Source organism: Lytechinus variegatus, chromosome 2 (genome assembly GCF_018143015.1).
Source record: "Lytechinus variegatus isolate NC3 chromosome 2, Lvar_3.0, whole genome shotgun sequence".
In the NCBI taxonomy this organism is placed as follows: Eukaryota; Metazoa; Echinodermata; class Echinoidea; order Temnopleuroida; family Toxopneustidae; genus Lytechinus; species Lytechinus variegatus.
The window spans coordinates 56,725,387-56,752,427 of record NC_054741.1 but is presented as its reverse complement, the minus strand read 5'-3'; the positions used below and the strand labels follow the sequence as shown (position 1 = coordinate 56,752,427).

Sequence of the window (27,041 nt, the reverse complement as noted above, 5' to 3'; positions counted from 1 at the left end):
GCCCATATTCTGAAGTCGGGTTTAACTTAAACTCAGGTTTAAAGTTGTGGTTTAAGTATGGATAGCCAATTGTTACATAATTCACTAACAGTAAAGATATCATTATTTCAGCTCATTTGGCTCTCAAATCATTCATAATTGTCTAGGAAGTATAAATAGATGATTGTCTTCACCATTGAAGAATCAGGAAAGAGCACAGTTAATATAACAAACATACAACTTAATAACATTTTTGGCACTTTTGGCTTTCCATAACGGGCTAAAAAGGATATCGTGGTTTTAGTATCTATTGTGATTTTGTTTTCAAAGATCATGCATCAAACGAATGTTCTCTATATCAACGAAACGGAGTACAAATCCGCCAAAGACGGGCCATTCGAAATAACAATAGTTTGGATCGGTTTGGAGTCGGTTCGTTAATGTAATTGTAATTAATCATGACAGAGCAGCCTCCTTCAAAAAATCAAAGCATCGAAACATCAGTGCAGTCCTGGACTCTGGACAAACGACATATTTGCATTTTTTTTTCGTCAGCTCCGAAACTTAGGACAATCTGCTGTAGCGGTTCGCCAATTTTCGACAAAAACCTCTAAGCTGTCCACTGATTTGACGGATATATTCAATGGATTTACTATGTTGCAGAATGCTTCCCTGTTGCAATTGCGAAACTCGCTATTACCACAAAACATCTGAACGTCCCTTAAACAGATTTATAGCACCTGTGGCTTCATTGCTCTCCCGGAATGAGGAAATCGATTAGTCTAGTCGGGGGTGAATGAGCGGTTCAAAACAAAATCTGGAAGGATACACAGTACAGAGCGGCTGGCTAAACTTCGCCTGTTTTTTAATAATTGTCGTGACATTTTCATGTTCTTTCCGATACCCATCTATAGCATATAATGTTACGAGCCGTGCCCAAATTAAGCTTTCCCGTAATTACCCGAATCACTGGGAGAAGAACGACGACATCTTTATTAGTTTTCGGCCGAAATCGAGTTATCGAGTTAAACACCCAATTAACATTATGCCAGTCGCCATTAATCCACGGGCAATGGTATTTATCAAAGGGGACAATTTAGCCCATTTCTGACGAATTAGACATGTTTGCTTTATTTTTGCAATAAATGTGGCTTTGGTATTTGAATAAGCATTTGAGTGATAGATGGAATGCATTTTGTCAATACTAGCATGAAAATTGTCCAGCTCCCTCCTCAGTGTCGAATTCAGAATTTTATTTTAAAATGAAGGGGGCACAGAAAGTTGCTTGAAATCTTCCTGAATAGCAATGCAAGGATGAAAGGTAATTGCTGGAAAAAAAAATATCAAAAACATTTATAGAACCTCACAAACACCTCTTTAACTAGGGCTGTTTTCTTTTAAGATGAAATATATATACTGTTAGAAAGTTTATCCTTAAAATAAAAGAAGTTCCTGCAGCAGAGTCCCGAGAACATCTGTAATCTTACCAGATTGCGTAATCTTGCAGAAAATTGGTATTTGGTGTATGGAACCTTATAAATTTCCTGAAATAAAACACCCTGTTCCCTTTTTTTAATAAATTTACAGAATGGTTCTGTTATTGCCTTCTGCAAAATCTCCCTTTTCTGTAAAATCAGGGGGGTTTTAACAGTGTACAATATTTTGCAGCAATGATTTTGTGCCCCCTCCCCCGACACATGCATGTACCTTGATGCAATGAGCAGCGTGGTCCGATTCGGACTGTGTAATTATGATTATATTCATCTTGTAATCGCTGATAATATCAGTGTTATGACTTCATTTTGTGGTAATCTGTGACAAGCCAGTTACAGTCTCACCAACGAAACGTAGTCCAAACAGACCAATGGTGTGTAATCGCGAATAATGTAAAAGCTAGATAGAGCCTGTTTCTTCGATGAGACTGTTGCCACATTATCTACAAATAATATCTCTTACGTCACATGAATTGTAATAGTTAGTTGAGATATTCACTTGTATTATTATCCACTATTGATCTAAATCTTATTCAATTTGTAATAAAAGAGGTCCGGGTTGTCACCATTTTTTCAGGTCCTTATGATAATAATATTCCTTCATGTTAATTAAAGCCCGGGAATCTTGGTGTGCGTGGATAGCAGGTCTGCGTCGAGAATTAACCACAGTGAAGTCACTTGGGAAATGTTTCAGCTGCTGCCCTTATCATAATTATTCTTGTAATTTACAGCAAAAAATAGGTCAGTGGTAGAATGATAACATACTACTAGGTAATCAGACCAGGCAGACGTATTTTTTAATGTTTTTTCCTATCAATCTCATGGGGAACTCTTCATGAACAAATAGTATTTGATATTTTCTGACAATTCAGATCCAAGTCAATCAGATGCTTTTGAAACTAGAGCAACTAAGATTTGAAATCAACTTCCCTACAATAAGAAAGCTAGACTGTTCCTATTTTTAAATCATTATTGAAGACTTACCTGTTTTATAAGGAAGCATTTAGGTGGTTTTTCTTGATTTTGTAGCACATGTATATGAGCAGTAAGGGTACATGTATAAGTACTGTATTTCTAGGCATATCAGTTGCACCCATTTGACTACCAATAATTTAGTCACTATATGAGCGCTTTGATATATTGTGATGTTGGAAGTGTGTATTAGCAGATGTGCGTGTGTTTGTTGTATGTGTGTTTTGTTTATTGTGTTTATTATTGAAGAGAGGTCGTGTGTGTGATGAATTTACATTTTTACAGATCTGAATTTTCATTGATTCAAATCTTTGAGATGAGCTTATCTCGTCATCATACTCCTTTTGATTTCTCGTTTTTCTAAATTAAAGTCGAACTCATACTAGTTTCTGTGATTGTCATTTCCCATAGATCAATTTGATATGACTTGGATAATGATATAAGAGTATCGAAGTTTTATTTCATGAATTAGCCAACATTTTTTATGAAATAATATAACACCGTCATCATCCTTCTATTATTTATTCGCTGCATATATTGATAACTTCCACCATGACACAAATTAACAATGCCAGCTGGTAAACGCATATGCTTGGAATTTTACATTTTAAGAATTCCCAACAATGAATGAGGGAATTATCGTTCACTTTTGTTATTTGAAGGCAATCTCGGTTTGACGTGATTGATTTAATGAAATCTCCCGTTCTATTTTTTTTTGCAGGCTACTGTCATGTGTGATGTCGTTGTACTATATCTTCTTAAAAAGAGGAAATACTACAAAGAAGCAAAATTTCAGAACGTAGCAAATAATGAGAACGGAGCGCAGAAGACATATGAGGTAAGACTTAAACCCCTTACACCCCCTCCCCGTCATCTCTCTATCTCCCTTTATCTTTTTTCAGTCTCTTCCACTATTTGTTTTCCCTCCCCCACCTCTTCCCGTCCCAAATTGTTCAATTTCTACCCTATCGAAACATAATTGAACAATTTTAATTCACTCTCATAAAAAAGTATGTGTTTCAGGTTGCTTGACGTGTAAACCTACCAATTATTCGTAAAAAGTCTCGTTTAAAAAAAGAATGACAACTCTTTAACGAACGGTTGCTTTATTATGTATCAAATAAAATACCAGAGTGTACTTGGTTTTTAATTTTGGAAATGATAATCGTGACACAAACTATGATTTTGATATTTCGGCTAATACATTATGTAGTGTGTATTATGTAATTTTGTCAATGACTACCTTAACGTGAATATATCCATTTAATTGTGTCATGAACAACATGATGACAAGAATTTCTTATTTCTAAATAGGTATCATTATTTGACAGCCTGGTTATATTTAATCTGCCCAGGCATGCGTTCAAAGTAACTTGGTGATATTTCATAGGCCTACAGCCGTAACTTTTCGTAGTAAACGTTTTTTTGTCGTGATAACCGTTGCCATGTAAGTGGATGGGAGAAAATCAGAAGGATTACTTCGTTGCACTCATTAAGTAGTATACGTCTTTAAGTTTTAGCTCAGAACTCAGTAAGTTATAATAATGTTTTTGCTACTTTCCCTTTTGATTATTACTACTGGAACTTATTTGATATGGTTTATCCATTTAATGATTGGCTATAAAAATCGCCAAATTGATAGATAAGTTTTTAGTTTAAAGGGATCAATTCACCTTTTTTCTGATTTTAAAAATTCTCATTTTTTTCTAAGTTTAGTTCTTGAAAAGGGGCTTAACATTAGGATTATGGTGTAAAATACCATCTCAAAAGTGTATCATATCTACAGGAACTATTTTAAACCAGTTTGAAAATAATTGGTTGGTTTAATGATTATGTGTATAATTCTGTACATTACAACACATAAACTCTGGATGAACCCAGCATGACCTACATACAGTGTGTACAACGTATACTGAATGTGCAGCTAATAATAGTGTGTGCATAGGAGACACACACAACAGAAGGCAGTCAACAGAGCCAACAGACTTTTAGAATTTGAGAAAACTGGGCATAAGCTGAATGCGTCTTACAGACGGTTCTCGAAATCAGGCTAATAAATTGCTACTTGTGTCTAAATTAGAGTTTTTCATCCTATTTTGTGGTCTGTTTCAGGGTTTTTGAGGACAAATACAAGCACACATACACATGTTTCATCTTAGTTTTAGAACTGTTTTAATCGGCTGCTCACAAAGGGAAACTATTCCCTACTGCATTAGAATTTCCGCTTGATGTTAATTAAGGGGTGGTGAAAACTTACACCATCAAATTTCAGATTATGCATGCTATACGATGTTTTAGATTGAAATAAGACGGTTGATTTTTTAAGGATTATGCTTTGAGAGAAAATGACCTGACTCATTGTTATTACTGTCGTGTTCTTTTATTAAGGCGCCATATTATTGATATAATTGACGCTAATTAATGTGACGAAAATGAATTGAGAAACACAGTGTAGTCTGGTTTATGTATATAATTATGGTATTCAAATGTATTAATCTCATCTCTCATATAATATCATATACATATTTGTACATAACCTTTACCAAATACCTATAATAACAACAACTTCATTTTTGAATAGTCTCTGCGCACTACGGTAATGGCGACGTCGACAGGATGGTTTTCGACCACATGATCAAATTTTCTATTTATTCTAAACCTGTTCTAGTATTTGGAGAAAAAGAAAATGTTTAGCTGGTTGTTTCTCATTCTACATAATTCCTTATATTCAACTGTCTTTGTGTTTATGTAGGCCTTTGTTGAACTATTGTTCTTGATGGACGACTAAAATCACGGTCATTACATCAAAAACACAACACAGTGTTGCACATGTGGGACTAGTGCTAGATGCGAAACCCAACACTACTACATCTTCCATGGATGAAATCAAGCAGGCTCGTTCCATCGCACTTCACAATAGTCGGCAATAATCATCATAAACCATCTCACAATCACGACATAAATTCGTGTAAATATTTTTGTTATCATCCTTTTCATGTTTTGTCATCATCCCAAGAATGATCTGAAATGAATTTTTAGACGACTTTTTGTCTTTATTTCACTGCTTTGCATGCCGCCTTTTTTTTCCACGCCACCGTAGCTTGTTCCTTGCAAGCGGACGGGGGACGTGAAAGGTCCCACACCGACCTCACGATTGGCTAGCAGGTAGCTTGGTTCTCACGCACACCACATCGGAATGGCATTCGAATCTCTCAACGTAATGTAGGTACAAACAAAAATAAAGCTCATCGGGCAACACCTGATTTTCTTTCCAAAAGCGGAAATCCTGCTATTTTGCAAAAATGTTTCGTGGTTTGTGGATCACCATTCTGCTTCACCATCTTCATTGCACAGTTGCGGAGACCTCTCCATCCACCGCTCTCTCATTAGTCATCATGTTGCCGTAGAATAAATGGTGTAGGAAATTCACCAGCTTCTTAGAAGAGAAACTTTTTTCCATCATTCCATTCCATCCAAGCATTTTATATTTCATTTTACGCACAGTCGTCTAAAAGTTGCATTTTTCCCGTAGAATACCACATTGCACATGCACAGATGCATTTATTCATTTTGACACTTTGATAATCGTACCTCTCAACCCAAACCTGTATTACAGATCGTTTTTATTTTACCACAAACACATCTATCATTTCTGAATCACCGGTAACAAAACTAAAAAGAAAGGAATAAAGGGGTAGTTTTAACGATCCACGTGAAAAATGGTTTGAGTTGACGGGTATGATATATTCGCACTAGCACCTCCTCTTCGACCATCTGCGCATGCGCATTACATTACCTCATTACTTTTTTTCTGAATTTTAAATCTGTTCTGATATAATTTATAGATTTTATCTTCGAGGTTTGATTCTTCACATCCATGCACCTGTAAATGTTCATCAAATATTAATGCTTTGGTGTTGTCGGTATTGTTGCAGCTTCGTTTAGACTACATCTCGCTCTTTTGGTTGCTACATTTCATTTAGCGTCGTATAGAGTATTGGATTATTGTTTTTCAGATGTCAAGAAAGTACAATATTAGCCTGAACACGCACAAACATTTTATAGGAATATTTCACTGTTCTTTGGTTGACACTTTTATCATTTTTTTCACCAGTAAAATTTGTTTGTAAATTAAAAAAAAAGAACGAAACATCTGAAAATATTTCCAATGGTCTACATGACTGACATGACACAACCTCTGGTTTGCTTCTTTCTTGCAATTGCTAATGTTACATTGCACTGTATATAGTTATTTTGTGTTAGTCTTATCTGTATATGTATGTGATGTCGTCATGTTCGTGTCATGTGACCTATTTCAAAGGGGTCGTGGATGAAAATGGTCGGGACTTATTTCATACGAAGTTTTGGTGAAAAGAGGAAATCATAAAATAATGCTGTAGTCATCCATTCCTGAGCCCCGTAACAAAATGTTTGTGATGGATTGTATTATTATGAAAGAACATTTTGATTGGTTTCTGGTCAGAGTTAAAAAATAAAGTTTATAAAAATTTTAAGTTATGCATTACTTTTTGAAAGGCCAAATAAAATGCACTGTTAGAAAATTTATCCTTAAACTAAAAGAAGTTCCTGCAGCAGAGTCTCGAGAACACCTGTAATCTTACCAGATTGCGTAATCTTACAGGAAATTGGTATTTGGTGTGTGTAATCTTACAAATTTCCTTAAATAAAACACTCTTTTCCCCTTTTTCTAACAGACCTGTTCTGTTAAATTTCAGAAAAATTCCTGTTTCATGAATTTAAAGAATGATTCTGGTATTGCTTTTTACAAAATCTTCTTTTATTTTTCTGTAAAATCAGGTTTTTTAACAGTGTGCATAATTGTATTTTCAATGGTTTAATTCGAAATGAGAAAAAATATAACTGTCATTTGAAAAGCTCCATGATAGATTTTATTGATAGACGATTGATTTTTATTCGTAAAGAAATTAAACACAAAAATATTTCCTCTTTGTCTCCAAAATAACCCTATCGTTTCTGTTCATGTGCTAAATGTAATAACTTGCTTTTTCTAAGTTTCCTTTCGTTTTGTGATTTTAAAGTCTTGCTCTGCAAAATGCTTTATATAATCATAGGACGTAAATTACTTCTTTCTATATATTGTTTGTCATGTATAGGCCTACCGTACATCCTATTTATATTTAACTTATCTTGTACACAAATTAATCAGTTATTTCATACCGTCATGATTTACCGTCTTCAGCTTGTATTGCACAATTCAAGTCTATCATAAAAGCCATCAGTAATTTATCTGTTCTTCCTAGACCTTTCACATATTTTAAAGATCATAACGGTGAAAAGTGATAAAAGTGGCTGAAAAGGCTCCCCGGAGAATCCATTAATTTTATCAAAATGCATCTAAATGAGCACTCTACCACATCCACATCACCTAAGCAGATACGCGACCAATTTGTGAAAGAGGACAATTTCCTCTTGCAAGCGATAGAGCAATCATTTTGGAATGCGCTTTTGAAATTGATAGGCTAAACACGCAATCAGTTAGCAGAAATTACCGGTTAAAGTGCGACGGTTTTCGCCTCAGCGAGACCGAGTTTCTATGACCGCCATTTTGTAGAGCGCACTCGCTAATTGTTGTCAGTATGCTGTTAACAAGTCGACCTTCAAGGAATGCACGAGTACAAATTAATGTAGAGATGTAAAGTACTGGGCACAGAAAAGGGGGAAGTCTAATATTTAATCATTGATTCGAGTAAAGGTGAAAGCTTCCATTATATTGCCTGCATTTTATAAACAATTTTGAAATCAATGTGAAAGGGCCTACTCGGCTGTAATACAGGTGTTTACAATACACATTGAAATGATGCAGTAGATCTTTAATTTTTCATCGTAGAGGTAGCTTTCTTTAGAGCAATCAGCTATGTTTATATCCGATGCAGTAATGCCATTTAGCAGTGATCCCCTAAATCACAAGTGCATCAGCTAAATTCCGTCCATGCCAAGATATTCCTCTTGCCAGCCAAATTATATTTTCATGTACTTCTACCCCCCCCCCCCATGCCAAGCATTTTATTGTTTCCATGGAAACATTTTGCATGTAACGTCGAAACGGCAACCACTGCTTTAGGCAATTTATTCAAATCTTATTAGGCTGATTTGGGGTTTTCGTATGAAAATCTACAGATCGTCAGAAACAGGGAGAGGAATTTGATAAAACGTATTATTTCGGGACAGTTTATATATCTGCCCTGGAGGAACTCATTTTAGATGAATTATTGGAGGAATATTGACAATTTAACATTCTCGTCTGAGCTGAGGAATAAATAAGAGCAGACAGTATCAAGGCATAAATGCCATTGTACAAGGGGTGCTCACATTTTCATATCATCGCACACCCGTAACATTTTTTTTTTCCAATTGTTGGATTTGTTAGGAAATTACCTTTATACTGATTATATTACCAAGCGAAATTCAGCATCATTGGCGCAATCATAAAAGAAGACCATGGGATCACCACCCCCCCCCCCCCCCCCACCTCTCCTCAACACACCCATTTTTGGCATCTGAAGCTCTGTGTTACCGGCAATCTATTTAGCTATCCTTCGCTCACTACATTGTTTATATTGAACATAATATATCAACATAGATGTCATGAAAGTTGGCATTTGGAATTGTTTCATTGTAATATTAATAGTATTATGATTTAATGAACATCTATTATTTTAGACAGGAGTGCAAAAGTAAGTTGGTTTATTCCATGACGTGTAAACAACTCAATGGGGCAGAAACCTATATAGATATAAATTTATAGGTTGCATATCATACCACAATTTACACAACCTTTCCATAATTCCTGTCATAACTAGGCTATACGTTTCATATATCAATTTAAATTCCTTTATCGGGTTGTCATGGAAACGGGTACGATATAGATATGAAGAAAGTCTCAAGAGTTCCAACTGTGGCTCAATCATCCTCTATTTATCTTGGCTTATTCTAAATCCATTTGTTTTCTATTCTTTCATTTTATAATCCATCCACGTATCTATTGTTTTCTGCCTTTGTCAATATCTCATGTGCAAAGGTTCAAATACCAAAAGTTCCACATTCCTCGACTGCGTTATATTCTTAGAGCAGTTCGATAAATTTGAATTAATTTCCAGATTGTATTTCAGGATTTTCGACTTAAATACATCACAATCATTTCGTATCAGTAATAGGAGTTACCTACTTTTCAAAGTTTGAAATATTTTCTGATCATTATATTCTTCTTAATATGATATGCAATTATTATGTTTAAAATAAAAATGGCATCCCATCCCCTTATTTTAGTGTGGGTTTAGTTAACAATCGCAAAGAAGCCGGTTTCAGAGAAAAATGCTATGGGTGTTACTTTAATAGTCCAAAGGAAATTTTGAGTTCAACGTATATTGAACGAAATATCTAGCAGTCCGCCTCCTAAATGGTTACATGACATTTCCTCTCGCGGCATATTCTTAAAGGACAAGTCCACCCCAGCAAAAACTTGATTTGAATAAAAAGAGAAAAATTCAACTCACTCACTATTTCTTTTGTATTTTATTATATGAAATATGAAATATTTTGATTTTCTTGTCATTGTCATATAAAATGAAGTTTCATTCCTCCCTAAACACGTGGAATTCCATTATTTCAACATTTTGTGCTTCAGGCAAGGATGTCCTAATTGTCAAATTCGTAAAAATTGAAATATTGTATAATTCAAACAATAAAAAACAAAAGAAATAGTGAGTGAGTGACATCATCGACTCTCTCATTTGGATGTAACTGGCTCGTTCATATAACTATTTTGTTGAAAATAAGCGAAACTTTGAAATGTCATAGCTTTCTTATTTTACATCCGATTTTGATGAAACTTTCAGCATTGTACTAGTCTGATTTTTCTCTACTGATCAAATCAACATTTTTCTGAGGTGGACTTGACCTTTAATTATTCCAGAACAGTATTGAGGGTTCACAGTTCAGGCTTTTTAATGGGGGTTTAGAGTTTGTTTACACGTACTGGTCACAAGGCAAATAAAATTGGTGTCCTTTTCTCACCTGCAGTCAAAGTTAAATTAGTTGGGTATACTATTCAAATGATTTGTTTGAAATTCACAAAATATTGGGAATTCGATTTGAAAACTCAAAGCATTATACAGTATAAAATATTATACATAACATAAAGAAGTTCTTGATAAAAAAAAAAACATTAGCCCAGTAATGAGTATACTGACATTCGAAACCTTCGTATATATTCGGTAAGAGGAGGGATTCGTAAATATGTTGTTAGAGGAAATGTCGTGTGATACAAAATATATGTAGAATTAGTTATTCTGATTATTGCTCTTTTGCCAATGCTTGTTTATGACTTCACACACTAATTTCATTTCTTAGAAGTGCATATTAGCTCAATCCAAACTCACGCATCCTCATATTGTTGCTTTTGTCTAAATGTTTGTGTGCTGTATGTCTGCAACCGTCTGCTTTATACGAGAAGATCTTAAATTGTTTAAATTTACCCAAAGCTGTAAAGACCTTCCTGGAAGCTGACGTGTTCCAATGGGTGTTTATCACAATGTAATTGACACCCTCTAACTTGTGTGAGCTCTATTCAGACTCGCTGTTAAATGTCACTTTTGTCAATGAATGTTTATCTGTTTTACGGAAGATAAACACATATTACAATTCTGCCCATACGCCATTATGCATATTAGTATTCCAAAGTAATAATTACAGATTCATTATTTTGTATGACTTACTTGTAAAAATATTGATTTGAACAAGAATATACTCTGATTGATGAATATATTAACTATAAAGTTTGACCGTCCATTTGAAAAATAAATGATGAATCGTTCTGTACATGTTGGTAAGGATATTATTAAAAAAAACTTTGTCTTTTATAGCGATCCAAATAACCTTTTTCATCTGCTCTCCATCTCCCCCTCTCTCTCTCTCTCTCTCTCTATGGCCTTCATGGATTTTTTTAATAACCATTTTACCTCTCCTTTTTTCAATCCATTCCCTTTTTTATGACGCTATTACAACCCCCCCCCCTTCCTCCTCCCACTCTCCTCCCCCTCCTTTCTGCATTTGTCTTTAAATCTTCTCTCTGCGCTCCCTCTCTATTTCTCTCTCTGTCTTTCTCTCCCACTCCCCATCTCTCTCCGCCAACCTCTTCCCCTCCCCTCCCCTTCTTTCTCTTTACCAATCTCCTCGACTATCATATTTCCTTTTCTGACCCTCCCTGGTGCCATTCGTCCGATCCCCCATCCATCACAGGAGGTAGCTGCATTGTGTGAGCAAGCCCTTGTGACATCCCTCCCCATCTCACAGCTTAACAACAACCACCAAGACCCGCCTTCGGGATTAGGAGGGGGTAGCAACCACTCCCTTCGCGATGAAATCATCCTCCCTACCACCAACGAAACCAATAAACCCACCAGTTTGTGATGACACGCCCACGCATCAAAGCCTTCGAACTATTTTCTATCAAACTAAAGCAACAAAGTGACCAAAAATGACATAAAACATTCGAGAGAAACCTAGAGAAAACCAAAGGACTTTTGCCTGACATGTATGTATATTTATTGTTCCATTCGTCTTCAGAGAGCGTTTTATCACGAGATTCTTTACTTGTGAGGAAAAGCGAGATTATCTCGCTAATTTTACTGATCGTTCATTGAATCATGATCCTTAATGAATTTTGCCTAACGAGGAGCATAGTTATTATCGTAAGTGTATCTTAACCATTATGTCGTATTTGAACTGCCATTGGAGAAATTTGAGATGACAATCACGTATGTGGCTGGATCCGCACGTCAAATTGTCCCCCGAGCGTAAAAATCAAAGTAGTAGATCTTTGCGTGTTTGTCTGCTGCCGCATCACCGAAGCCTTCATTTTGAACCAGAATCTTATTAAGAGAATCCTGCTATTTTTTGTAGCCTGTAAATACTGGAAGTTGCAGATTGATTCAAGCTCATTCCCATTCGAAAACGTTTCCCTTAGCGATGACACAAACGGGGAACGAAGAGAGGGGTAATGTTTCTGTGAAATGGACACGCGTTTCACGTGGGGAGAAAGAGAGAATGGACGAAATTCGCATTGTGATTGGTTCACTGTTACCATCACGTGATGGAGTGTCGTCTTTTCTTCTCATCACATGAGACCTTTGAAAACTATCAGGTGATTTCGTCTTGACCTTTATACTTCACGATCTGATCAAGATGGAGGAATATTGTATTTGATTACACACGATATGACTTTCTTCGGGAAAATGTACATGTATATATATACATCAATATCATATCGCAATAAGCACTTAAGTATATGTTGCTGATAACTCTTATTATGTTAGAACAAAGTAGTTATGGTGTCATCGATTAATAAAATAATTTTAAAAGGTACTAGAAATTGAACCTCCGTATCTCCTGGACGTTTTCAATTAGATGTTGAATAATAGATTAGCCTTCAATAAATTCCTCTCCTTTTAGAGAAGGTTGTATGACGTTCAAGAATTTCAGAAGTTGATATGTCTCATTAACTTTTTATTCTATAAGTACACCCTCTAGCTAATTTCGTTACTCCTATTATTTGATGAACTTTACAAATCAGAAGGGAGATTGCACATTATATTCCACGTTTCAGTGTGTAAATATGAAGATGAAAGTAAATGTTACAATAGTCTTTCTTGTATATTTGAACCAAGAAACAATTTGCATGTATATTCATCGTGTTTCAATCCACTCACGTGTAGAGCAAACTTTATAGCGTTATGTTCAAGAAAATAGATTGATTTACTTGTTTATGATGTTTTGAAGGTGTACCAATACTTTTCATCAGACATAGAGTCGGCTGCTATTTTTTTCAAATCAATGTGAGTGTGTGTTATGCTAATAGACATTGTTGTTAAAGACATATTTAATGTTACGTTGTTAATGTTACTTTATCAATGACAAGAGCATTATCCACCGCTTATAATCTATTAGTGGAGATTTCGTTGTTCCTGCCATTTTAAAATGTCAAAGATCAGTATTGTAATGAATTTCGATCGTTTTATCACCTATGAATATAAACGTCTAATATGTCGTAGGTTTACTTCAATCTCTAGATATGGTTCATAAAAGACGTTAGAAAGCATTTGAAATTTCGAGGTAGTTGGAACAATTAGCTGCACACGTTTTTAAAGACATAAACAAACTGACGGATAAATATGGAGCCTTTATTTCAAGGTATTTTATCAGGCACATTAAAAGCAAATCTATTAATTGCCAAATCTAGCCCATGGGTGTTATTGTACTGATGTAGGATAGTCAAAGGACTGTTTTTATTTAAATTTTTACTATGATACGCCAAACACGCGATCCAATCGACCATGGAGCGAGTCGTTTTCTGCTTCTATTTCTGTTTGTGGTAACTCCCGTAGGAACTCGAAAGGACAGCATTTTTTGCTGGTAAACGCCAAGCTGGATTATAACCAATTACCTTGGAAACATTTTACGTCTAGGTTAATCAGCCATAGTGGCTGACATAATAGACGACAGATGTCACTCTTGGGCCTTTTTATCAAAGTGGAGACAATGGCAGAGTTGGGATTCGAACTCACAACCTTGCAATTATGAGTCCAATGCTCAAACCACTGGACCACACGACCCTTGCAATAAAAATTGTCCATATTTTCCGTGATTTTCCCAAATCACGGAAAAGAACAGTGATACACTGTGAAAAAAAAGAGTAAATTTACGTTGGTCATTTTTTTGTTGGGTAATATATACGTTGGTTATTGTTTTGTTGGGCATTATGTGCCCAATACTTAGGCAAATTTTTACTCTGCTGCTGCTAAAATACAGATGTCCAATTGTTGGGCTAGTAATTGCCCTGCTGAGTGGTAAATGTTGCGAAACTTTACGATCACGAGTTGCGCTTGCAGCATGCTACACACGGTCGATAAGATATGGAGGAGCTTCTAGATGACTGGGGGCTGGGGAGCCTCGCTGAATCTTTCATAGATGAGTTGCTTAAACGTTTTTTTAATTTTTTTATTTTGGACTTTACGTTAAGCATAATTTGTAAGGAATTTGTCAGAATAGGCCTACATACATGACATATATCTGACGCTGTTTTGTTTTTGCTTCACTCACTTGAGATATGCACTTGCACTTGTATGCAGCGTTATTGTGCATGCAAAGCACTTTCGGATAAGGTCTCCGGATCGACACGGACCAGGTACACGAAGTGAGTGTAGGCCTTGCCCAGATGTTGGGTTAATAACTTTATTAAAAAGTTGGGCAAATTAATGTCCCCAAAATGTAGTTAAAAATATTACCCAACAGTTGGGCACATTAATGCCCCAACAACGTTGGGTAAAATATTGCCCAGTAGTTGGTAGGGTTGACTATCGGCCCAACGTTGGGCAAAATATTGGGTAAAATATTGCCCAATTTTTTCACAGTGTAGTGGAATTTTCGAACAATACATGCAGGTAACGCGATTTTTTTTTTCTAACCAAAAAAAAATTCATGCACCAACTCCATATTCTCATTGTGGCAGATGAATAACTGCGACGCGCGCATTTTTTAGACCACAATTCAAAGTCCAAGTGACCATGTTTTGTTCATAGGAAACTTATTTAACCAAATCACTTGATCCTTGATTTTGAGTAGAGAAGAACTATTCGTTCAGAAGGAAACTAATGTGTGCTACTGATTTACAGTCTGGTCTTCAGTGACATGTGTCCGTTAATGTAACTAGATTTTATCAATCACTTTGACAAGAAATTACATAGGCAATGCAAGCGATATTATTGCTTCCCTAACATCAACATTAGAAATCATGAAGTGTCATCGAATAAAAATACATTTCTAGTTGATTATAGCCTTAAGAAATGTGTTTCACCCGCAAAATGCTTCTTCTGAATTAAAAATGTTTGTTTCTTACTCTTCTTAAACAGGACTTAGTCAATATTGGGTTTAAGGGGGCATACGTGTTTACTGGGTAAGTGATACCGTGTATTCGGTGATATGAAACTAATTAAACATATCACCCATGTATTTTTTTCATCATATTGGATCAATTCTACCAAAAAATTGCATATTGCATTTTATTCTATATTCTGTTATTACTCACTCACCGTTTTAACAGGCAAGGTTATTATCGTCAAGGTAAAAAAAATACATTGATTTATAATGCATAAGTAATCATCAGGTTCACAATGTACAGAAAACAAAAATGCGATTTCACCTCAGAAATGAATTGTCCATCTTTTCTCAGCCATGTTTAATTAAAATCCATGTCCCTTTTTTCTTACTCATTTTTATCAAACTTGAATTGAATATCAGAAGCTGAGACTGTTGTCCATTTTCAAGACATTTCATTCCAATTCCTCTTGCTTTTCACCTTGCTGTCATTATGGACAATTTTTATTGACTCGGTGTTAGGATGATGATAATTCTTTGGCAATATATGAAATTGAAAATACTGGATAAAACTAATGCATTTCAATTCAAACCACGACCGTTAAGAGGAAAATCTTCTTTTAAGATATTGGTCTGCAAATTGGCTAAGACTGTAATTACCTGTAAAAGTCGGTTCTTGGTTCATCTATCATGCTTTTAAAAGTCTGTGAGTATGCAAGGCAGGCCATACTTAGGACGGTTTCTTCATTCATTTCGTACTGGGTCAATGTATTCTAAACCCCACTCCAAGCCGTGGATATCCATTCGCCCTTGTCACGGCGTATTACCGAACCAAATATAGTAGTAGCTATGAATCAATACACTTTTCCGAAAAAAGTGAACTTGATTCATTTTCACAACTGATGTTCCTAAAAGAGTAATTTGTGTCTTGTTAGCTGAAAATGTTACGTTTTAAGTGCTAACATTAAAGGATTCATCATTTAAAAGAAAAGGATGGTTCCCCATTTCTTTAAAAAAAATGTGAAAAATGTGTTACTTGTAAATTGCTATAACGCGACAATACGATAACGGGTTATGGAAGTAAGTTGTAAAAGTCTAGGAAAGCAATTATTAGTGTTTAATTTTTTTTTCATTAATGCTTAATAGATTGGTGTTAATCAAATATCCTCAGCATAATTATTATGACGCTGATTCTTCCATTTCTGTTTGAAAATGTGACCGTGTTATTGAATGTATTTTTTCGTAATAAAAATAATTGTTTTGTGCGTCTATATACAGCAATGAAGTGAAGCTCGGAAGTTGAATCTATATTTTAGAACACGAGATAAATTTGTTATGTTTTACATGATGTAATACTTCATATTTTCATAGTTCAAACATTTTTGTCAAATTATGCAACAGTGTGTCACTGCTCTTCTTTTGTCGATGCATCTGTCTGTATTTGTCGACTTTTAGTGTAAGTTGTTTTAACAAAATATGAATACAGCATTGTTTACATGCTATAGAGCATATTCAAATATTTTGTCAAGATTATACAGTGTAGATAGCTTTTTAGTATTGAGATGTAAAGGTACATACTTGAAAACAAACGTCCATTTCAACGAAGTTATTGACGAGGATTGATGGAGAAAAATTAGTATTTTCCGCTTCTGATCATTTCTTGATTTTGAATCAAATAAATTAATGTAAAAACCAAAGAACGGTTGTCTTTTTTTTCAATTGTGTCTCTGTTTGTTTGTGTGTAACACAAGAAACTTTAGAGGCAATGATACAGATAGCAATGGTGATGATTATATTGATAATAGTAATGGTAATAATAATAATAACAACCTCATTATCAATATTAGTATCATTGTGATCATCATCATAATAAAAATTATGCTTAATGTTTTCTGCAAATGTTTCGATATTAATATATTTTAATTGCTAAAATCGTGCCTTGTAATTATTTCGATCTTTTTGAAGAATTAAGCAAATTGAATGAAAAGGGAAATACGACAAGATTCATAAAAAGATTGCGATCCGATCTCATTTTTTATTATTTACATATTTCTTGATAATGCATCGCAGAGAATGAATCTTGAGTAACATTTTTACCTGACTGAGTCTTTACCCTTCAAATTACAACATCCACATTGGTTTAAGATTCAAAACTACTTTCACTCTCTTGGTCTTCATCATCACCCCACCCCATTAGAGTCTAGTTCATCTACGCTATAAAAAACGTGCGACAAAATGTTTACCATCACGAGGGAAAATTATGTGTCAAACCAATTTTGGGCAGTGTTTTATCCAATGCGGGAAGCATATTGTCCAGTAAGGTAAAAAAAATAATAACCAGCATTTACTTTAGAATGGGCAAAATTTTCATCACACTGGATAAATAAAATTGCTCTAAAGAAATGCCCAATGTTGCTTTGACACATAATTACCCTCATGGAGCATTTTTACCCAATATTTTCTAGAGTGTAGGATCATTGTAAGCTTTACTATGCAACCGAACACATCTCACATCTACCATATAGCGAATCAATGACTTTTTAAATTTATCCCTATGTGCAAGAGAATACAATTTGGGCCACTTGAAGTGGGTCCGTGTACAAGAACGTCCTCGGTGTGCTGTGTGTCCGCAATCCGATTGTAAGGGTCGTGTGTATCGTCGTTTTTCACCACGGGTACGTGTGTTTGTGTATTACCCACAAATGTGGGGAAATCTGAAATGCCATGTTAGAATAGAGAGCACCCTAGATCCGTTGACTGCCCATGGTAAGATGATTACTGCAAACTAATGCAAATAGACTGTACATTTAAGTGGCAAAACCGAAAAAAAAATGTGACTTCTTAGGGATAGGTCCACTGTTAGCGAGTGACATTTTACAAACCGGAGGATGTGACTACATTTAGCAAGCAGAATTTCACTTACACAATCATGTCCGCGTTTGTCTAAAGTGGGGGCTCAGAAAATTAAATTTGATCCACTAACCGGCCTCATGGACCATAGGGGATGCTTCTTACCGCCCTATACACACACGAATTTAGCTTAATTGACCGAAAGTGAACTTTTTACACATTCTGAGTTTACTACGGCTTAAATGAGATAAGAGTTGATTGGCGCTTTTATGTGAACCGGGAATTGATAGGTGAAATATAAAAATAAAAGTGTCCCCAGAAGTAGGTCATTACAAACTCACACACTCCCTCGCACAAACATACACAAAGTGTACGGGAATTTCCAGAGAAATTAGTTTTGTAAGCATGAAGATGGAAAACGGACTTGTATTGAACCACTTGCTACTGAGAACTGAGAGACCATTGCAGTTGATCGTATATTCATTACTTTCAATGAAATAAATAATTGGTCGCCATTCTAGAATAAAAGTAAATTTGTAATATTACATGGGAAGTGTCGTCATATAAATCGGAGGCAACGCTGCGGTTTTATGGTACAAATGTCAAAATTTATTTCGTTTTTCCCAATCCACTCCCCCTAACTGCCGACCTCCCCCCCCCCCCCCTCTCTCTCTCTCTCACTCTCTCTCCCTCTCTATCTTTCTTTTTCTTCTCTTTGGTTACTTTACCATCTCAAAATCTCTTTCCATCAATGATGTAGTACAGCATGTAGGTGTAGATGATCTACATTCTCAGGAATAAGCCGACCCCCCCCCCTCGCCTACCATCGCAAAAAGATAAGTTACAAATTTCGCCTGTTTAACAGGTGCTGGTAATATTGTCGATTCCTCGGCGCAGCAGAATTGTGCACCTTTCTGAAAAAGCGATACGAGTGATGAACAGAAATAGGTCGTTTTTTTATTGTAATTCACGGCTTCAGAATGATTATTCATCCGATCATAAACAGATTTCGCACAGTTATTCCATTGCCTCGAAACATTGCCAAAAATTTATGATAGCAATCAACACATTGCTTTTTTTTCATCAGAACCAGGGATCACGGAATTCCTCTTTTAATTAATTTTGATTTTATAAACAAATAGCATAATAGATTAATATTGGCACCATGGTAGTGTAATTGTAGATATACATAAAACATGAAAACACTATATTCTTAAATTCAAAACATCTTTCAAATATTATATCAAGACGAATATAACTAATCGTTAAATCCCTTTAAATTTCCAAACCTGCTTACGATTGTCTTCTAATAAGCTGCCGGTTCTCGGTTTATTAGTTATCGGTTTTAGTCATGAAAAATATCACCATGTTGGATTCCATGACGACTCTTCGGCATCGGATGTCTTAATGCACCTCAGCATTCTTCCACTTGACATCCTCATTCCAAGCATGTGAAGAACTCGGTCGCCGGCCCCACTTATCGTCAACCTTACCTGCCTTACCAAATCCTCGTCTACAATTATAACTAATTCCCCGATGCGCACACCGGGTATTTATTTCCATTTCGTTTCCATCGCGTCCCAACCAAAGCCCGTGGATTTCCGTAATTATTTTTGCATTGTATCAAATTATGGCTGTCTGTTGAGGAGAGGCTGGATAACACTGTGCCTTCCTCCGTCTAAAACTTTAATTATTGACTCTCTTGTGGCAACCCTCTTTCTCTTCCCGACGCTATCTCGATCTTCCCTGTCATAAGCGAGCGAGAATCACTCGGGTAATTTAGGTCCGCTGAATGATACCCCGGTCGAGTTGTTTTTTGGTATGCGCTCGATTATTTGGGGTCCGACCATACGAAACGGGGAAGATGTCTAAAATAAAAGAAATAATCAGAAGTGGTCATGAATATGATCGCATGCAATGAGTAGATGAACGTTGATGGACTATACTGTATAAGGATAGAAATAGACGATGGAAGAGACAGAGAGGGAGTGAGGCGAGGATAAGTTAAAATGAAAGTCCACCCTGACATCCAACTATGTTTTTATTATTAAAATTTAGAGAGAATTATTTATGAAATTTTGACAAGCATCCGACAAAGAATAGAAGAATGCATCGTTTAGTTAAATTTTCATTGTTCAATGATTGATAATCACATAAGCATAAATGAAATAATGTGTGATGATTATTTTGATTGCACAGGTAGAATGAAGTCCAATTTTCTGAGAAATGTTTCTTTGTGGGGAATATATATTACTTGAAATGTGGAGAAGCTGCTGCATTGAACGTCAAAATAAAACTTCCAAAATATATTTACAAAAAAAACCCTCTTATTGTTGATTGTTTTTCATACAAAAAAAATTTTGGTAGCTCCATTTTTTTTGCTCCTCTCTTTAAATTTATATGCCACATCAGCCATACCGTGGAAAGCGATTCAAGACCAGCCAAATTTATTACGCTGTTTCCAATGGATTTAAATAGCATACCATTGATCAAGTTGGGATCGGTTTCACTGTTATAAGTGCTCCACACTTTGAAAAAACGTTTCCCCAATATTGGGTAAAATGTGAACATGTATGTTGAATGGGTAAATATTTTGTAAATTTTACGCAAAGTTGCGTTGAAATAGCGCAATATTGGGTTTAAAAGAATACCCAGCAAACATGCTGCATGTTCCCTTTCTACCCAATATTTGGTAAATTTTGTGTAGAGTGCATGACTGAATGTGAATGATCTAAAAGGGATGGTTCATACAGGCTGGGGATATTTATATCTCAATAAATAGAGTAAATTTCACAAAGCCAAATGCTGATTTTTTTTAAATCAAAATCGGATAACAAATAACGAAGTTATTGAATTTTAAGATTTGCATTATTCCAGTGAAACAGTTCTAGACATGTCTTTATGGATATTATGGTGATGTCGTATCCCACTTGTTCTTTTGTATTTTATTACATGATTTTTTTTCTTTCTTTTTTTCTACCAAGAACTTAAACAATTGAAGTGACAACTGATTAAGCGCATTAGTTATTTATTGACACAACTTCTTTCATCATAATGGAAACACATCATTTACACATGTATAAAAAAAAATGAAATAATTTCATGTAATAACATAAGAAAAAAGGAAAGTGGGGATGTGACATCATCAGCCAGCCTAATGAATATTTATGACGATGTGCTTATAACTGTTTTCACAAAATATTGATAGAACTGAACATTCAAAACTTTGTTATTTGTTATCCGATTTTGATGAATATTTCAGCATTTTGCTCTATAAATTTTAGTCTATTTATTCAGATATAAATATTTTCAGCACGGACCATCCCTTCAAGGAGGAAGTGCACATGAGTGTTATGGGTGAGACATAGACATCATAGTAAGCGAGACCAAAATCGAATGACACAGGGATGCAAAGAGAGAAGAGGGGAATAGCCTAAAACGGAAGAAAGAGGGAAAGTTTGAGAGTAAAGGGCGCCATGGCAAGGGCGGAAATCTCAACCCAAAGGTAAGGGGGACTCAAGCCAAAAATAAAAGATTATAAAACGTAAGGTCATCTCCTTCAAAATACATGTTTTATTTCGAGTTTTAATAATGCATTTATTTCCATCACAAAAGAATAAAAATAGTCGGGGAACATTTGACATTGTGTCCCCTACTATTTTGGGTAGGGGGACGCGTCTCCCCTGAGATTTCCACACATGCGCCATGGAGTGAAAGAAAGTGAATTAACACTCGGAGAAGAGAGCAAACAGTGGAAGAACGGAAGAGAGAGTCTGGGAGACAGCTGTTTTATGAGGGAAAGAGGGTAGACATGATAGTCGTGAGTATTCAAATTGTATTATTTGCTTCATTTACAAATTCGCCTCGAAGGAAAATAGGGTTTTTCAAAGGTTTGTGTTTTCCATAAAGGTTCATTGGCATTTGCTCATAAACGACTCCGCAATGAAGCAGACAGCAATTAAAGGAAACGACATTAAACATTTAATGAAATACGAGCTGAAAAATGAAACGATGACACATGACTTTCAGATCCCCAGGAACATGGACATTTATCAGATGTCTCGTTGTATAACATTCAGCTTTTATGTTTCTTACGAGACGCCTAATGCATTATTCATCGGTAAATGTTCTGGTAAGTTGTTTATCCCAGTAAACTCAAATGAAACTATGAGGAAAATATAGTTATTCCATGATGTATATGTATACGGACTGAAATTTTCACACGAGAGGCAAATATTAATGGTGTTCAGATACCCGTTCTCTCGCATGTTAACTCCATCGCCCCCCCCCCCTTCCCGAACAAAAAAAATAATAATAATTATAATAACTGGCTGCTTAGCATGATAATGTTATTATCATCCCGGCTTTAGCAAGGCTACATGGACCTTGATCGGAATTTCTTCCTATATCGGGTACCCATTCACCTCACCTTGGTCGAGTGCAGGAAAAACACCTGAATGCGTTCTTATTCCTATCGGCATTGATACATTATTCCAGGGCGGCGCCAGTGATAGCTTAGGGGGAGGCAAGACAATCCAAGCGTGAAGTCATTATGTTGTCTTCGTTGAATAATGGGTGTAATATAAGATATAGAAATCTCGGTTTTTTCCTTCTTTTCATTACCCTTAGCCCCCCCCCCCCTCCACCCTCTCTAATTAATTCATTGCTTCTTCCATTTTACTTAAGAAAAATGTCCGCGTACAATCGTACAGAATTAGTATTGTACCTCTGATGAAATTTGTTTTTGTAGAAAGGTTAAAAGTGTTCAGCTCGCGCTTCGCGCTCGCATTATTTGATTGCTGAAATATGTAGTCTTCATGGCTAACTGCAAGCAGTCCTTAACAGGTACCTTTTTTATCAGTTCAAAGCGTGTATTAACAATTTCTGCTCGCGCTTCGCATTTGTAGTTTTTAGCCAGTTGCATACACATTTTTTAATGATAACATTGTCCAGAATGTTCAAATTTTAGGACAAAACACATAAATGAAATAAAAAAATGTTCGCGCTCGCGATTGCATTATTCAATTAAGGATTATGATATATATATTATTTTTGATTTATAAGAATAAAGCTAAGAAGTGACTATTAGGACTACCCCCTTCAAAGAAATGTTAAATAATGATAATTCCACATGTTCAGGGAGAAATAAAACTTTTTTTTCACAGGAAAATGAGGAGAAAATTTGAATATTGTATATTTCTTATAATAAAATATAAAAGAAATAGTGAATGAGTGATGTCATCAGTTCTCTCATTTGCATACCGACCACGATGTGCATAAACTATTTTGTGAAATTAAGCGAAACTTAAAAACTTTCTTATTTTACATCCAATTTTGATTAAATTTTCAGTGTTACGCTTGTTTGAATTTCCTCTTTTTATTCAAATCAACTTTTTCTTGTGGTGGATATGTCCTTTAAGAGGAGAGTTTTTTTTTCACATTGCACGTAATTGAAAGGAAACAATATAAAAGAAAATGGAGTGAAAGTGACAGGAAACACCTTTCTAACAAGATTGTAAAACTTTATTTGTTTTCAGTTCCATTAGAGGGGGTAGGAACAAGTTAGAAGAATAAACAGTGAAAAACAGACAAAAATAGCATTAGAGCGAGAAGACAGAGATATGAGAAGATGGGAGAGGTTGTAAAAGAAATAGGAACAGAAGTTACTAGGAATGCAGAGAGAGAAAAAAAATTAAAACAGGAGGAGAGAGGGACGGAGGAGAAAGTGGTTTTCAAGGAAAGAAAGGGATAAATAATCGAGATAAAAGGGCTGATGGAAAATTCAAATTGAGCCAAACTATTTTTTTCCGCTGAGCAATTCAACTAGGAATGTTAAAAATGTATAGAATAATGATAAAAACCATACAGCTTTGGAGAAGAAGCGTTGTTAGTTTTACAAAAAAAAATATTTTTCGGTGGATGGCATTTTCGGCGGAGCTATTATCAGAGGAGCATTTGTCCCTACATGCGGAGCAAATTTCGGCGGAGCAACTGTCCCTATATATACATGCGGAGCAAATATTGGCGGATCAATTGTCGCCGGAGCATGTGTCGTTCGGGTAGCATTTGTCGCTAAATGTGGAGCAATTGTCGGTAGAGCAACTGTCGGCGGAGTAACTGTCGGCGGAGCAATTTTCGGCGGAGCAACTGTCGGCGGAGCAACTGTCGGCGGAACAACAGTCGGCGGAGCTAATGTCGGCGGAGCAAATGTCGAGGAGCAAATGTCGGGGAGCAATTGTCGCATTTTGGGGAGCATTTGTTACCGGAGCAATCGTCGCCGGAGCATATGTCGGGTTACCTTATATAGGGCTTAATACAATGTTTCTAATCGCTGCATACTACTCTGGCCTTAGCTCGGCTACCCTAAATGGACCCGAGCACTCAAGGAATTTCTCCCTGCTGGGTACCCATTAACTACACCTGTGTGGGGAGTAGCAAATGTAGATAAGCGCCTTTGCAAAAGGCTGCGGTGGGATTCGAACCCCAGACCTTGTGGTTCAAGTCGGGAGACTTATCCACTGAGCCACACTTCTACATATACTTTCACCCCATCCTGCTCCTAATATCAGAGGACCATTGTGGCGCCCATGTATATAATGTGTCGATGTAGCCTCAGAGGATTACCCTGCATGGTTTTACTCCCCATTTTATAGGACGATGGGGGAGATAGGATGTGATTGATTGAAAGAAAAGAATTGTGATCAATCAAACTGATTACATCGAAGCAGTCTCACCGCATTTAAATAGACAAAAGGAAATATTTGCCTCGTTTTGAATTCTGTATAAGGAGTGACAAGGGAGAAGGCATATAGTATCCCATAATTAGTAACCATCTGGAATAAAATTATTGGAAATGGTTTTTTGACTGATTTGAGTAGGTATGGGTGTCAACATTTACCAAAAAAAAGTTAGGAAGAATACGGGTTGGGGAAAGTGCATTTTTTCAAGGTCAAAGGTCAATGACCTTTTTAAATATACTGTATCATGGTATCTCCCAGATAAAATACTACAAGTTGGTGATCATGGTGTCAAAATGCACAGATTCTTACAAGAAGATCAAATAAAATAAAATCAAATACCTACAATGCTCATTCACTGATGAAATTCAAGGTCAAAGCCTTTCAAAGGTCAGTGACCTTTTTTACACTATATACCATATACGGTATAGTGGTATCTCTGAGATGAAAAGGCACAGGTTGGTGATCTTGGTGTCAAAATGCAGAGGTTCTTACAGGAAGATCAAATAAAATAAAATTAAGTCCCCAGAATGCACATTAACCAAAAACATTCAAGGTCAAAGCCTTTCAAAGGTCATCGACCTTTTTAAAAATATATACCATATACGGTATAATGGTATATCTGAGATGAAAAGGCACAGGTTGGTGATCTTGGTGTCAAAATGCACAGATTTTTACACGAAGATCAAATCAAGTACCCACAATGCTTATTCACCAATGAAATCCAAGACCAAAGCCTTTCAAAGGTCAATGACCCTTTTACATTATATACCATATACGGTACAATGGTATCTCTGAGATGAAAAGGCGCAGGTTGGTGATCTTGGTGTCAAAAATTCACAGATTCTTACAAGAAGATCAAATAAAATCAAATAAGGTACCTACAATGCTCATTTACCAATGAAATTCAATGTCAAAGCCTTTCAAAGGTCAATGACCTTTTTACATTATATACGGTATAATGGTATCTCTGAGATGAAAAGTCGCAGGTTGGTGATTTGGTGTCAAAAAGCAATTTTTGCAAGAAGATGAAAAGGCACAAAATAATCAGAGTCCAGAGTCAAAGGTCAAAAGTTAATAAATATTTATACATCCATGCATGATCCCCCCCCCAAAAAAAGATAGTAATTCATAAATATTATATTCACATTTTATTTGTGAATTATAGAAAGAAAGATACTTGTAATGAAAACTTGGATGTTTAATAATTTCACTCTGAAATAGGGATAAATAATGGCGGCCATGGAAAATATATTTAAGGGTTAGAAGTCAATCAACTATATCAATAACGTCAGGGAATTTAAGTAAATAGGTCGATAACTTGATAACTTCATTGTATATAGTGATTCTTATGGGAAAAAGACTGACCTGCATGGAAAATGAACACAAATTTAATAGTTGATTCCTTGACCAATGATGACGTCAAAATAAAAGTTCGAGGTGAAATCGATATCAAATAGCACTTTTTAATATATATTGTAGTAATGCATTGCCAAAAGTGTAAAAAAAATCATGTATGATATGATCTAAAATGGTGAAGTTGTCTAAAGTAGCAGCATTTACATATGCATTTTATAAATCTAAATCAAGGTACTAATTTTTCTGAAGCAATAGGTCACTAACCTCAATTGCTACAATCAATACTATAAACTATAACTTAATCTGTAAATGGAAAGGATAGGCCTAACCCTAATGGCATGCATCATCTAAGAACATTTTCATATAGCCAGGGGCAATGATGAAGAATCAAAATAAGGCAATCATTAGAGCTGCAGCTTTTGTCATAGTAAATGAAGTTAAGTGTCTCAACTTCAGCAAAGAGTAATTAAACTTTTGAAAACCTTCTGACATTTTCAGGACTTTGATATACCTGGCCCATTCAATGAAAGCCTAATAACGTTCTGCCAATGGATATCAGACCAGGGTCTATATTATTACTGATATGTTGCATAGCTTGATTCTCAAGAACTGGACGTGGTGCTGTAGGAGTTTTGTTAGGTCAATGGATGTGTACTTTTAAGCTGTTATCTCCTTTTGAATTTCATTATCATATCATATGCCTAATTTGTGCATGATAACACTCAGTTATTCTGGACCA

At 35.7% G+C, this 27,041-nt stretch overlaps 1 protein-coding gene across 1 annotated transcript in view; it reads left to right on the top strand.

Moving 5' to 3' along the window:
- Positions 1–12,989, top strand: part of LOC121406873 (P2X purinoceptor 4-like) — a 142,831-nt gene extending 129,842 nt beyond the window's left edge. Inside the window, exons 11-12 of the mRNA XM_041597743.1 lie at positions 3,166–3,282; positions 11,724–12,989. Of these exons, the coding sequence (XP_041453677.1) occupies positions 3,166–3,282; positions 11,724–11,894 (288 nt within the window). The 3' untranslated portion in view covers positions 11,895–12,989. The remainder of the gene's footprint in view (positions 1–3,165; positions 3,283–11,723) is intronic.
- The last annotated feature ends 14,052 nt before the right edge of the window (positions 12,990–27,041 follow it).